The 15,524-nt window shown below is 39.2% G+C and overlaps 1 protein-coding gene across 2 annotated transcripts in view; it reads left to right on the top strand.

Moving 5' to 3' along the window:
• The first annotated feature begins 1,153 nt into the window (after nt 1-1,153).
• Nucleotides 1,154-15,524, top strand: part of si:dkey-183c6.8 (protein O-GlcNAcase) — a 36,785-nt gene continuing 22,414 nt past the window's right edge. Inside the window, exons 1-3 of one of the 2 annotated variants that reach the window (XM_017710261.2) lie at nt 1,154-1,562; nt 5,232-5,283; nt 15,108-15,205. In XM_017710261.2, the coding sequence (XP_017565750.1) occupies nt 1,523-1,562; nt 5,232-5,283; nt 15,108-15,205 (190 nt within the window). In that variant the 5' untranslated portion in view covers nt 1,154-1,522. Of the gene's footprint in view, nt 1,563-5,231; nt 5,284-10,299; nt 10,443-15,107; nt 15,206-15,524 lie in introns of those variants that run through there. The other variant, XM_017710262.2, reaches the window with a different exon arrangement.

Genomic DNA, 15,524 nt, shown 5'->3' with positions numbered 1-15,524 from the left:
CTGAGACCACAGTAAAAATCTAGGTTTTTTTTATTCAAATCCGGAATTAGAATTTTGAAAACTTTGAAACAAAGACGTATTAGGACAGTAAAATGAAGAAGAAATACTCAAGATCCTGCACCATTTCTAGCTGACTATTCAAATTTAAGCTAATTTGTTGCGTGTTAAGGCCCATGTACTCAAAAGGTCTCATCCCTGCCACTTAAACACTTCCCAGATTAAACACAGTTTTGGGTAGTAAGGCAGGATCCTGGACAGCCTAATATGGTTTTGCCTCATGTCTACAGTTGTGGGACAATTCTGGCATTAATGTTGTGAGCCAACAATGTAGTTGGGCCAGTTTGTGGCCAGATTTGGGCCATATACTTAAGTTCTTCTCACTTTATAATGTGTGGGCCATAAATATATTGAGCCAGAACAAACTAAGGATGTGGCCCACCAGTGGGCCGGACACATTATGCTAACAGGGTTGTTCAGACCACTCTTTGGTGGATTTGATCCACTGATCACTGGCATTTGCCTAAGCTTGTGGATTGCCAGCTGGAGAGCACGCTGTCATTAAAGCAAAGGGGTGACAAACCAAATACAAAAAAAAATCTAAAATGCATGATAAAATTTCAGACTTGTCTTTTCATGAAAAAATAAAACATATTTGTAATGAAAACCTGTGCATCGAAACAGAAGGGGGAGGGATGGTGTTGTGCCCCACAGCATGAAGAGCCTCGGTTTAATTCCCCAGTTGATCAAACAGAGGCCTTTCTGTGTGCAGTTTACATGTGTCTGCATGGGTTTCCTCCACAGCCCAAAGACATGCAGTGGTTATGGCATTCTGCAGTTTTCTTGTATAGTTTGGTCACAGATTTAATGATTTAAAATCAAAGTGGTTTCTAAAGACAAAGGTTTTCAGTTGAAATTTGTAGCACTGGTCAACAGCCTTTCTAAAAGGAAAATAACACGTAAGAAATCAGAGCAGCTTATAAGTAAGAATATTAATAATTTTTAAAGCCCTGCTCGAACTGTTTCCCCTGCAGGGCTGTTTAGGCTCCTCAGCCAGTTAAAGTGAAACGGTGTGTGTGTGTGTGTGTGTGTGTGTCTTTATAAAGAGTGCTCACTAGGTGTCGCAGGTCTCTCTGAGCCCCCCTCCCTCTTTCACTGACACACACATTCTCTCCTACGATAAACACAGAAGTAGCAGTAAGGGCTGGTGCAGGGAGACACTGCGACTCTCCGCATGTATCAACTGGCGAGTGTATAAATCGACTAAACTTTAATACAGCCTGACTGATTGTTAGGCGCTTAGGGTTTGGTTAGGTTGTTTCTTGGTCAGTCTGCCGGCTCCTCTCTCAGTCCGGGAGTCAGAGAGAGAGAGGGAGAGGGAGAGGGAGAGAGAGGAGTGCAGGACGATGCGCCGCTGAAGGCTCCAGGTTTCCGGTCATGGAGAAAGCGAATGCCCTGTAGCGTGAATGTGTTGACTCAGGCGACGTGAACATACAGTGTCGTTTTAAAGGCGATATCAGTGACGATGGAGCGGAGAGACGAGTTTCTGTGTGGGATCGTTGAAGGTAAGAGCAACGTGTTGTCTTAGTAAACTGGGCTTTGTTGTTGAGTGTGTGGATCATCACTCCATTGCAGTCTCCTACAGAGGCTGTACAGGCTAATCGACAGTCTGTCAGGCGGTTATGATCCATTCTTTTCATCACTATGAAAGTCTGAATGCAGTGGTTTTGTTATTTGACCCATTTCTCTTTTATAGCAGGAGTACTAGGGCACCCATCGTATGCAGCCTCAGTGCATTATAAATAACCACATTCAGAGGGAGTGTGAATAGGGGCTGCTCAGGCAGACACACACACACACACACACACACACACACACACACACACACACACACACACACACACACACACTCTGAGTCTAATTGGCCCAGCTTGTGTCTGTAGGTTCATGTTATATTATTGGCTGTGGATGCTTTTAATCTCTTGCCCAGCAGGGAAATGTCAGTGTGGAGGTGTTTGCTGCTCAGTCTCTTCTTTTTCTCTACTGACCCACTTCTGTCCTGCAGCAGCACAGTACAGTGTAGCCACACACTGTTAGCCTATGGCTGAGCTGGACAAGCCTTGAGCAGGCATCAGGTTATGCGGTACAGAAACCTCAGAACACCTTCCCACTGCTCATTCTTACTGAAGATTCATACTGCATGTTCAGAGTGCACACTCATACTCCACGTTCTTGATATTCACAGTGCAAAATGTTTCACATTTAAGCTGCATGTGCAGATACCAAGTTCTTAAAAAAGATCCAGAACATACATTGAGATTTATCATTGTTACTGAAGATTGAAACTATTAATGATGCATTAATTACACCAGACATGGCAGAAGTACACAAGTTCCTTAAGTAGAAGTACAAGTACTGTGAAAAGATACCCTGGTAAAGGTTGAAGTATAGTTTACATTTTGTACTCAAGAGAAATGAACCAAGGTTTTTGTAATTTAATGTTAATTCAAAGTACAGAAATAATGCTTTATACTAATGTACAATCTTACTAAAGCCTCATACTGCATGCTCATGATGCATATTCATAAGGAACATTGTTACTCAAGATTCATACTGCATGTTTGTGATGCATATTCATAAGGAACATTGTTACAAAAGATTCATACTGCATGTTGTGATGCATATTCATAAGGAACATTGTTACTAAAGATTCATACTGCATGTTGTGATGCATATTCATAAGGAACATTGTTACTAAAGATTCATACTGCATGTTTGTGATGCATATTCATAAGGAACATTGTTACTAAAGATTCATACTGCATGTTGTGATGCATATTCATAAGGAACATTGTTACTAAAGATTCATACTGCATGTTTGTCATGCATATTCATAAGGAACATTGTTACTAAAGATTCATACTGCATGTTGTGATGCATATTCATAAGGAACATTGTTACAAAAGATTCATACTGCATGATTGTGATGCATATTCATAAGGAACATTGTTACTAAAGATTCATACTGCATATTGTGATGCATATTCATAAGGAACATTGTTACTAAAGATTCATACTGCATGTTTGTGATGCATATTCATAAGGAACATTGTTACTAAAGAATCATACTGCATGTTTGTGATGCATATTCATAAGGAACATTGTAACTAAAGAATCATACTGCATGTTTGTGATGCATATTCATAAGGAACATTGTTACTAAAGATTCATACTGCATGTTTGTCATGCATATTCATAAGGAACATTGTTACTATAGAATCATACTGCATGTTCGTGATGCATATTCATAAGGAACATTGTTACTAAAGATTCATACTGCATGTTTGTCATGCATATTCATAAGGAACATTGTTACTAAAGATTCATACTGCATGTTTGTGATGCGTATTCATAAGGAACATTGTAACTAAAGATTCATACTGCATGTTGTGATGCATATTCATAAGGAACATTGTTACTAAAGATTCATACTGCATGTTGTGATGCATATTCATAAGGAACATTGTTTCTAAAGATTCATACTGCATGTTGTGATGCATATTCATAAGGAACATTGTTTCTAAAGATTCATACTGCATGTTTGTGATGCGTATTCATAAGGAACATTGTAACTAAAGATTCATACTGCATGTTCGTGATGCATATTCATAAGGAACATTGTTTCTAAAGATTCATACTGCATGTTTGTGATGCATATTCATAAGGAACATTGTTACTAAAGATTCATACTGCATGTTGTGATGCATATTTATAAGGAACATTGTTTCTAAAGATTCATACTGCATGTTTGTGATGCATATTTATAAGGAACATTGTTACTAAAGATTCATACTGCATGTTTGTCATGCATATTCATAAGGAACATTGTTACTAAAGAATCATACTGCATGTTTGTGATGCGTATTCATAAGGAACATTGTAACTAAAGATTCATACTGCATGTTTGTCATGCATATTCATAAGGAACATTGTAACTAAAGATTCATACTGCATGTTGTGATGCATATTCATAAGGAACATTGTTACTAAAGATTCATACTGCATGTTCGTGATGCATATTTATAAGGAACATTGTTTCTAAAGATTCATACTGCATGTTTGTGATGAATATTTATAAGGAACATTGTTTCTAAAGATTCATACTGCATGTTTGTGATGTGTATTCATAAGGATCATTGTTACTAAAGAATCATACTGTATGTTTATGATACATATTCATAAGGAACATTGTTACTATAGAATCATACTGCATGTTCGTGATGCATATTCAAAAGGAACATTGTTACTAAAGATTCATACTGCATGTTTGTCATGCATATTCATAAGGAACATTGTTACTAAAGAATCATACTGCATGTTTGTGATGCGTATTCATAAGGAACATTGTAACTAAAGATTCATACTGCATGTTGTGATGCATATTCATAAGGAACATTGTTACTAAAGATTCATACTGCATGTTTGTGATGTGTATTCATAAGGATCATTGTTACTAAAGAATCATACTGTATGTTTATGATACATATTCATAAGGAACATTGTTACTATAGAATCATACTGCATGTTCGTGATGCATATTCATAAGGAACATTGTTACTAAAGATTCATACTGCATGTTTGTGATGCATATTCATAAGGAACATTGTTACTAAAGATTCATACTGCATGTTTGTGATGCATATTCATAAGGAACATTGTTACTAAAGAATCATACTGCATGTTTGTGATGCGTATTCATAAGGAACATTGTAACTAAAGATTCATACTGCATGTTGTGATGCATATTCATAAGGAACATTGTTTCTAAAGATTCATACTGCATGTTTGTGATGCATATTTATAAGGAACATTGTTTCTAAAGATTCATACTGCATGTTTGTGATGTGTATTCATAAGGAACATTGTTACTAAAGAATCATACTGTATGTTTATGATACATATTCATAAGGAACATTGTTACTAAAGAATCACAGTGCATGTTTGTGATCCATATTCGTAAGGAACATGGTTACGAAAAATCATAATGCACATTTATGCTCCACATTCTTAATAAAGATTCATACTGCACATTCATTCTCTGCTCCTAGAATGTGCTGTTGATGGAGAGAAAGTTGAGGGTTTCTGTGGGTATTTTGTTCATGTCATTTGTTCTTTTGTATATGGATTTGTTTACCTATGTTTATGCATGCATATCATATGTATCTTCTGTGCAGGTTTCTATGGGCGGCCATGGTCCATGGAACAAAGGAAAGTCCTGTTTCAGTGGTGAGTAACACTGACATACAGTCTGATACAGTTGATGGTTAATTTCTTGTTTTCTGATTGGTATCATATGGGCATTACTGCAGCACTGGCTGTAGCTGGGATTGCACACTGTTGTGCACACTTGTGTAGGTGGGGTGGCAAATGGCCTTTGCAGTAGGAATGACTGGGCACTGGTGCCAGCATGGCTTCACTGAGCTGCAGTTTGACACACCATGCATTACTGTCAGCCCTCAGAGAAAGTAGCAACAAAGAATGGCTCCATTTCCCCTGGGTGAGGAGGTAATTGATAAAGTGATGATTAAAGTGGTGATGTAAGGGGTTAGATGATAATTGGACTGGCTTCAGTGAGAGGGAAAAATAGAGAGTGAGAAAAAGAGAGAATGAAGTGTGAGGGGAGACGCGTTGGTGTTTATTCAAGATTCTAGATTTACTGCCATACCAACTCAGCTCATGGCTGCGAATCAACAAGGAAAACACAAGGAGAACTGATACAGCTTACTGTAGGATCATAACACTTATGAACAGCTGCACTTTAGTCAAAAACAAAATGACATGCATTTAAGACAGATTTAAGTTTAACACTGAAAGCATAATAAAATGATTACATTATTTTCAGGTTCAGGATGATTTTTTCTTATATTCAGATCAAATAAAGTAATAGCGTTCATCGGTACATACCATATCTTTCGTAGTATATCTTTCATATACAGAGGAATCAATTATTATATAATTGATTAAAATTATTAAACTAAAATGTTTTTTGCTTGGAAGTACGATTCTTGAAAAAACCTTTAATCGTTATAGAAGATCCAGCCATCTCTGCATGCTGTATTGTGCAGTATACATTATATGGCCAAATGTATGTGGACACTCCTAGTGTTCTGGTGTTCGCGCCAGACCCATTGCTAACATGTATAAAATCAAGCACATAGTCATGCAGTTTCCATTGACAAACATTGGTAGTAGAATGCTAGATCTGCCCCAATCACCTGTAAGTGTTATTGCTGTGAAATGAAAAATCATCTTGGATCAATAACAGCTCAGCCACAAAGTGACAGACACACAGCCTTGCAGAGTGAGGCTGCTGAGTGCTGAAATAGCTCACTCACTAAAGAGTTTAATGTGGAGGATGAGTTTAATGTGGAGGAAGTCCTGTGGCATGCACAAAACCCTGACCTCAACCCTATTGAATATTTTTGGGATGAATTGGAATGTCGATTGCAAACCATGCTTTCTCAACCAACGTTAGTGCCAAATCTCTCAAATCCTTGTTTCACTGAATGGACATAAATTCACAGACATGCTCCAAAAAACTTCTTGTGGAAAGCCTTCCTAGAATAGTGGAGGCTGTTGTAGCAGCAAAATGGGGGCAAAGCCATATTATTGCCATGGTTTTGGAGTGAGATGTCTAACAGGTTCATGTTGTCACACATTTGGCTCCCTCTATGGAGGACACGGACTTCATCTGCCAGAATTCTCCCATCGCACTCCAATCTTGGAGAAAACTCCATTACCCAGGATTTTATGGAGTCTCAGGTGACTCCTATCAGCACTCTCAATCCCCTGAGTATTAACTGTGTTCACCTGTGTGTGTGTGATCATATGACAGGTAGTTTAGAGTATAAAAGCCCAGGCTTTAGTCAGACTCATCGTTTCCCTGACACTACTGAGTGGTTTCTTCCTGTTCTGATTGTTGACTGTGTTATTTGACCTTTTTGCTTTGTTTGTTCCATTTTTGACTTTTGCCTTTTCCCTTGGTACTTTTGCTTGTTTTTTGATCTGTGTTTTGAATTTTGGCTTGGAGTTTGACTATGCTTTGTGTTTTCCCCTTTTTTGACTACGGTTGGTTTGTTTTCATTAAACCAAACCACCTTCATCTATCATCCGCATGCGTCTCGTTTTCTGTCACCACGTTACACATGTAGATGTTATGGTCAGGTGTCCGCATACCTGTATCTGATTGTATAGGTCTGTTATAAATACAAATGTGCAAAATGCACCACAAAATATACATATTCAGATAAAGTATACACATCCACACCATGTAAAAGTGTATAGAATATTTACATTTACAGGTGGGATACGACTATAATAGGTGCAGATATGCAAAGAAAGAAATGTCAGATGTGTCATTCAAGTTGTACAAAATGTACATGCACACTATTTGTCCAAAAGTTTGTTGACTTTTTCTCATCTAACATGTCTTCTATAAATCAAATGGGATATTAAAAGAGAACACAAACTATTTTTAAAATGTCTGCATAATTAAATATACACTCACTGGCCACTTTATTGGGCACACCTGTTCAATTGCTTGTTAACACGAATATCTAATCTGCCAATCGCATGGCCACAACTCAGTGCCTTTAGGCATGTAGAGGTGGTCAAGACAACTTGCTGAAGTGCAGACCGAGCATCAGAATGGGGAAGAAAGGTGATTTAAGTGACTTTGAATGTGGCGTGGTTGTTGGTGACAGACGGGCTGGTCTGAGTATTTCAGAAACTGCTGATCTGCTGGGATTTTCACGCACAACCATCTCTAGGGTTTACAGAGAATGGTCAGAAAAAGAGAAAATATCCAGTGAGTGGCAGTTGTGTGGATGAAAATGCCTTGTTGATGTGAGAGGTCAGAGGAGAATGGGCAGACTGGTTCCAGATGGTAGAAAGGCAACAGTAACTCAAATAACCAACCAAAATCTCTGAGGAACGTTTCCAACACCTTGTTGAAAATATGGCACAAAGAATTAATGCAGTTCTGAAGGCAAAAGGGGTCCAACCTTTTAATAGCAAGCAAGGGGTTGTAGTCTTCAAAGCAAACTTTTTTTTCAGAGTTACTACTATTTTACAAGACATGTATAAGTTCACTGGTGCTTTGAATAAAATGGCTATATATGTTGTAGACATCACAACCCCTCACCACCACTGAACATCTGAGTCAGTAAGTTTCTATACAATTAACCCTTTCACATCAAACCACTCTGAATTACTTAGTTTGCTTCTAACTATTGATTTATGCAAAAAAAAACTGTGGAATTCCCCTTTAACCCTTTAAAATCCCAGGCTTACTACATCCTCAGGCTTAGTACGCAGTACCTAGATGGGCTACAGTGGAAAATACGTTATTCTCAGTTTATAGAAGTGTGTAAAACATACTATATTGCCAAGAGTATTAACTCACCCACCCAATTATTGAATTCAGGTGTTCCAATCACTTCCATGGCCATAGGTGTATAAACCCAAGCACCTAGGCCTGCAGACTGCTTCTACAAACATTAGTGAAAGAATGGGTCGCTCTCAGGAGCTCAGTGAATTCCAGCTTGGTACCATGATAGGATGCCACCTGTGCAGCAAGTCAAGTTGTGAAATTTCCTCACTACTAAGTGTTCCATGGTGAACTGTCAGGGGTATTATAATGAAGCGAAAGCGATTGGGAACGACAGCAACTTAGCCATGAAGTGGGGTCAGTGGATGCACAGAGGTCGCCAACTTTCTGCAGAGTCAGTCAAACTTCATGTGGCCTTCAGATCAGCTCAAGAACACCTTCATGGAGTGGGTTTTCATGACTGAGCAGCTGCATCAAAGCCTTACATCACCAAGCACAATCCAAAGCACCGAATGAAGTGATGTAAAGCACCGCCACTGGACTCAGAGCAGTGGAGCATGTGTTCTCTGGAGTGACAAATCACACTTCTCCGTCTGGCAATCCAATGGATGAGTCTGCGTTTGGCGGTTGCCAGGAGAACGGTATCTGTCTGACTGCATTGTGCCAAGTGTAAAGTTTGGTGGAGAGGGGATTATGGTGTGGGGTTGTTTTTCAGGAGTTGGACTTGTCCCCTTAGTTCCAGTCAGAGGAACTCTTCATGCTTCAGCAGACCAGGAGATTTTGGACAATTTTATGCTACCAACTTTGTGGGAGCGGTTTGGGGATGGGCCCTTTCTGTTTCTACATGACTGCACGCCAGTGCACAAAGCAAGGTCCATAAAGACATGGATGAGCGAGTTTGGTGTGGAAGAAGGTTGACTGGCCTCAACCTGACAGAACACCTTTGGGATGAATTAGAGCAGAGACTGCAACCGGGCCTTGTGATCCAACATTACTGTCTGACCTCACAAATCCACAGAAATTCCCATAAACACACTCCTAAACATTGTGGAAAGCCTTCCCAGAAGAGTTGAAGCTGTTACAGCTGCAAACGGTGGGACGACATCTTATGAAACCCTATGGATTAAGACGAGCGAATACTTTTGGCAATATAGTATAAGTTTGGTCCTGGCCATTTAAGTAGTTTTGCTGTGGTAACAGCCTGCATTGCTGTGAGGATTTTGATGTGTTCAGTCACATGAGCATTATTGTGGTCAGGCAGTGATGTTAGATGATTAGTTCTAGATCATTCCAACTCATACCAGTGGTATTGGATGATGCTCCATCACACCACAGAACTATGCACTGCACCACACCTATGCTGGGGAGCTTTACACCCCTCTAAATGATGGTTGGCATTTGGTACTGTGACCTTATGCACATGTGCTGCTGCTTCAAAGTGTCCCATTCATTTGACAGTGCATTTTTTTGGAGGTTTGTATGCCTCGATTGCCTGCGTCTGCATGGACACACCCCAAAGGAGCTGAATTCACTAATTAGAAGGAGTGTATGGATGCCGAAGGACAAATAGACTGTAAAACACACAGACATGAAAGTATGGACTTATAACTTATCTTAATTGTTCTTAAAGCTGCTCTCAAACAGCTCTTTCATGAGTTCATGTATGCTCTTGTTCGCGTGCTCTTGTCTGTCGGGAATGGTACCTCACCTTTTTTTCCAAAGCATAAGATCCCACGACACCTTCTGCTAGCGGTGTGTGTGCAGTGTGTGCGTGTGTGTGATTTGTCAGAGAAGAGCAAAAATGTGTAGGACACCATCTGCACAGGAAGAGAGGAGAAGAGAGAACATTCTACCCACACAGGAGGAGAGAGGAAAAGAGAGGGAGTGGGGGCACTGGTCCAAGATGAGCGATGGGTGAAGGGATTAATAGTAAAAGAGGAAGCAAGAGAGAGGTGTGCAGCGAGGATGTGGGAGAAGAGAATTTTTACACATTTGATCAATGCTAGTGATCCTGCTGATGCGCCGGGTGGAGCGGAAGAGAGCTGGGAGTAGATGTGTAGGTGATCTGTATTAGACATAACAGACAGAGAAATGCAGTAAGAGAATGGGTGATTTGAGATTAACTGAGAGAGAGAGAGAGAGAGAGAGAGAGAGAGAGAGAGAGCTGTAATGTATGTGTGAGAGAGAGAGTCTTTATAGCTTGAGCAGAGGTTGGTGTTCTGTGGGGAAAAAACAACGTTTGCAGTGTTCATGCGTTTGGCGAGAGGTCACCTCTGGGGAGGCATGTTTTAATATTTCAGAGAAATGCTAACTCAACCTCAGTGTATGTAGGGCATCTGCCTTAGCTTCTCTTTTAGACCCACATACACTGTCCAAACTTGTCCCTGCACAGACATTTAAGAGAGCAGGGGCTTAAAGTGAAAGAGCAACATGAACATGAATTAAACTTTATTTATATTACCGTATGTTGCAGTCACTCTCATCAAGAGAGACTAAAATATGGCAATATGTTTTTTGTTATTGTGAGATATAAAGTCAAATTATGATTTTCTGAGTATATCATGGGTATTTTCTGTACATCTACTCCACCGAGTAACTGCATGGAATATAAAACCTTATAGGATAATTACAGAGTCTCTAAACAACAACATGTGCATAGTGACTAGAAACTCAATTGTAAAGAAACTGAGATAGTAACAGTATGAAAAATGCTAATAAAAACAGAAAGTTGTGATGATTAAATTTCATTTTGATCTGTATTGCATTGAAAAAGGTACAAATCCACAAATTTTATATTTTAACTTGTGAACTTCATTGTTTTGTGTAAATATGATCTCATTCCAAATTTGATGCTGGCAAACAATCTCCGAAATGTTAGGACAGGAGCATGTTTACCACTTTCCTTTCAACACTGTCGTGTTTTGAATGTATTTTCTATAGGAGACAGATCTGGATTGCAGGTAGGCCAGTCTAACACTCACACTGTCTCATTACACAGCTGCTGCTGTTTAAGTACATGCAGAATGCAGCTTGGTGTTTTAATGCTGAAATAATGGATGTTCCTAAAGAAGACATCCTCTAGCAGGCAGAATATGTTGCTCAAAATATGGATCTGGCAAAATATGGTTCTGGTTCCATGACTCTGGCTTTTAAACTTTACACTAGTAACTGTCTAGATGGTCATTTATTGAATGGTCTGTTATTTCCATAAACAGTTGTTGAAATGTTGACTTGTCAGACCACAAAGCATGTTGTCACTGTGCATCAGTCCATTTTAGATGAGCTTGAGCCTAAAGAAGTCAATTGCATTGTACAGTCATAACCTTTATTTGTGGATGCAGTGATAGACAATGGTTATTGACAGTGTTTTGTAATCCAGAGCCCATGAGGTTATATCTATCACAGAAGCATCTCAGTTTTTAATGTAGTGCCATCTGAGGCATTCATCTGTGGTTTTCAGTCTTGCCCTTTACATAGACAGATATTTCTAGATTCCCTGAGACTGCTGATGATGTTATGCACTGAGGAGGGTGAAATACCTAAAATCCTTGAATTCACTCGCTGAGGAATATTTAAACTGTTGGCTTTTTGCTGATGCATTTTTTTTGCAAAGTGGTGAGACTCAATCATCTCACCCATCCCTACTGATAAAGGACTAGGCCTTTCCTATATGCTGCTTTTATTCCCAAGAATGACTGAATAACCTGTTTAGGATCTTTTTTGAACATATCACAATGTTTCTATTCTTAAATTGCCCTGTCACAACCTTTTTGGAGCACGCTGCAGGCATCAGTTTCAGAATGTGTGCATGTGATAATACAAGTCAAAGTTCATTTATAAATCACTGCATTTCACATACTGTCCCAACTTTTTGTGGAATTGGGTTTGTATATACACGTTACAGCGGTCTAATCTACTGTTTATAGCTGGCCACGACTATCAGGATTTTGAGAGTTGCGTGCTGCCTTGCTATCTGTACATCCACATATACTGTATGAACTTTCATGCAGTGTTTTTATTGAATGTTTGTTTTTTCAACTAAATTCTAGTTAACAATAGCATTCCTATAGCATTTGATTACCACATAAAGCTTATAACTGTATTGAAGAGAAGTCCCTGTTTTTTTTTTAAATAACAAAAGCTTGGTGTAGTTATTAAACATCTCATTGATGACATATGTTATTGTTCAAAATAATCACATTTTGGAATGTGTCACTTGAGAGATTAAAAGAGTTTAATGGTAGGATTTCCTGTGCTCAAAATTACTGGAGAAATCTTCACAGGCGGTCAGTACTGCACCAAAGAGAGCATGCAAAAACAATCTTGGTGAATGTCAGGGGCAATATGCAACACTGTTGTACACTCCAACCAATAGGGAACTTGTACCATCTGAGGTCAGTTGGGAAGGTGGTCTCTGTGTGGGGGTATCATAAGTACATCTAGAGCGCTGAGCACTGCATAGACATTTACATTTTTTCCAGCTAAATTCTTCTCAGCAATAGCTTACAGCTGCCTGCACTGGACAGCATGACAAAAAATGGGGCTTTCAGAGTAAAGGTATATCCGTGGGTTTTTCACAACTGCCTCCAGTAACATGTTGCACAAAAACAACGATCTGTGAATGGCCATTTTGCATGTCAGTCAAATGCATAATTTGGCAGCGCTCAGCCACATTATGCAGGGAAAAGTACCAGACTCTGTGCTGATAGGCAGATGTCTTGTTAGCGAGACTAACCTCATAGAAACAAGCAGCTGATTGGATGTCAGCCCATTATAACATTATCTTATTTGATTTAATTTAATCAGTGGCAGGGGTCGCTCTGTGTTTTTCTGGAAGTGGAAAAAATGTGAGGCGAACTGCATGGTCTTTTTTTCTTCACACTGTTTTCTGTCTCCCTGTTTCCCTGTTCCTTGTGCTGCCAAGCTGTCATTTCCATATGTTGTCGGGACTCAGAGCGCCTCGCCTTCCAAAATACATAAAAGATAATACAGTCAAAAAGAGCTTCAGCCAATGGTTCTGTTGAGGAAGGAGAAGGCCCTCTTCATTTATTAAGTTTCAGGTGACAAGTCGGCTCCCGGATCGCCAAAATGCAAAGATTCAACACATTACATCAGTTTTTATGTTTTTCAAATATGGTTAGAGAGTGCCTCAGGGCACTCTCTTCGCTCTTCCTCTCCAACCATTCTAAGGTTTCCATTGGCCATCATTATATTTGCTATGTTAAATTTACTTTTTGACACCTCTATGCTTTGTCTGACAAGGACCATTTTTACGACTCTCCATATTGGGCCTTTATAATTATTTAAGAGTTACGAACCATTCCTGCTCGCTGCTTATCTGTTTCCTCACTAAAAGCTAGCTTGTTTTTAATAAAAAGGCCATATTTTTTACAGCTCATGTCTGCTCGTCTCTCAAGGCCTTCTAACGCTGCAAGAATGCCTGGTACACCTCTCGCCTATTAGCATTAGGCCTAACTTTTCCTGCCTAAGACAGCCTGGGCCTTAGCTACAATGACTCTATACTCTATTTTAATAGTTTCTAAATTAATAATTGCTGCAAACCTTTTATTAACGATAACACAAGGATATATTTCATCAATAATTTTCCTCAATGTACAGGCAGAACATATAACTACCACTATTAACTAGCAAACATGGTGCTGCTAGCAAAAATAAGCTAAACCTACAAAAAGGCTGATGAATCCACAAATTTGGTTCTAGCATTTTAAAAATGTTTTCCATTAAATTTACACATTCATATGCCATATATTCTATGTCCCCTTGGTGTCATTATAAAAGAAAAACATGAGTTCCAGTTCACAAGTTCCAGTTGCCTGAACACATGAAGTCGACTGTCTCACTCAAGCAGACAATGACTATCTCACTTTTTTTGTTCTGTGTCTCTGTTTGCAGTCTTTACATTTCTCAAATTGTGTTTGCATCGATCACACTGGTCCAATAAACATTCATTTTACTCACTTACCTAAAGACAGCACTATCTTGCTGCTTTACCGCAATGGCTGTCACACTGGTAATGCTGTGATGTAGAACTTCCAGTAACAATTCTGGAAATAGCACACTCCAGTGCTCTCCTCTTTGGGTATAAATGCGGAGACACGGATCAGTTTCTAAAGCAGAGATTTCTAGGCAGGGTGTCATCACACCAGCAGTCATGAACTCTACTGACCTCTTCAGAGTCATACAGAGTGGAACTGGCCTCAGGTCAGTCTGGTATTAGCGCTATTGATCCAGGCCCCAGGACTCCGCAGGACACCTGACCCGCTCCATTATTGATGATGGAGAACAGTGGAGGAATCACTGCCATTATCGTCTCCCCTGCTGCCCAGGATGCTCGAGGAGAAGGGATGTGCTGTTTGTGGCTGTTTATTTGTATCTGTTTTTCTGTAGGTTTGAATGTTTTTTTTTTTATGATCCTATAGTTCATAATTTAGAAAAAGAATGTGTTTTTCTGTTTGTAGAGTTTATTTTTTCATGTCCTTATTGATTATAGATCTGAGAGAAACAGGAGGATACCGATATCTCTTTTATGTCTGTTTCTGTTACTTGGCAAGCAGAAACAAATGAAGAGGTTTTGAGTTACCAGGGCTGTAAAACTTTTATCAACAAATTTTGATTTAACTGTGATGCATCAAGCATTATTTTCTCTCTCTCTTTCAAATATTTTCTCTCTCTCTGGTGTTTATGTCTCACACATAATAAGGATGCAGAGGTGGGGTCTGAACACTTATCTCTATGGCCCTAAAGATGACCTGAAGCATCGGCTGCTGTGGAGAGAGGTGTACTCTGCTGAAGAGGAAGGTATGGCATTAATTTGCTCGTGCCAGGCTTATTCACTTTAGAAAATCTGAAGAACCGATCAGCTTAACCTCCTCTTTTAAAAATAAAGGTGCCAAAAGAAACCAAAAAAGGTTCTTTGGAGCATTACCATAGAATAATCAAGAAGCATTTTTGTAAATGAAAGTTATGAAAAGAAAGAAATACATGTTAACAAAGACACCGGCATACCAAGGTGACTTTAAGAGTAGCTCTTATTTACTGTGCTGCTCATTTTAGGGTAGCGCTAATGGTGCTGAGTTGTATGCATCTGGTCCAAAGTTTTCAGAAAAACATTGACTTA

This window comes from Pygocentrus nattereri, chromosome 2 (assembly GCF_015220715.1).
Source record: "Pygocentrus nattereri isolate fPygNat1 chromosome 2, fPygNat1.pri, whole genome shotgun sequence".
Taxonomy (NCBI): Eukaryota; Metazoa; Chordata; class Actinopteri; order Characiformes; family Serrasalmidae; genus Pygocentrus; species Pygocentrus nattereri.
The sequence above is the reverse complement of the archived record's forward strand: the minus strand, read 5'-3'. Positions and strand labels throughout refer to the sequence as shown.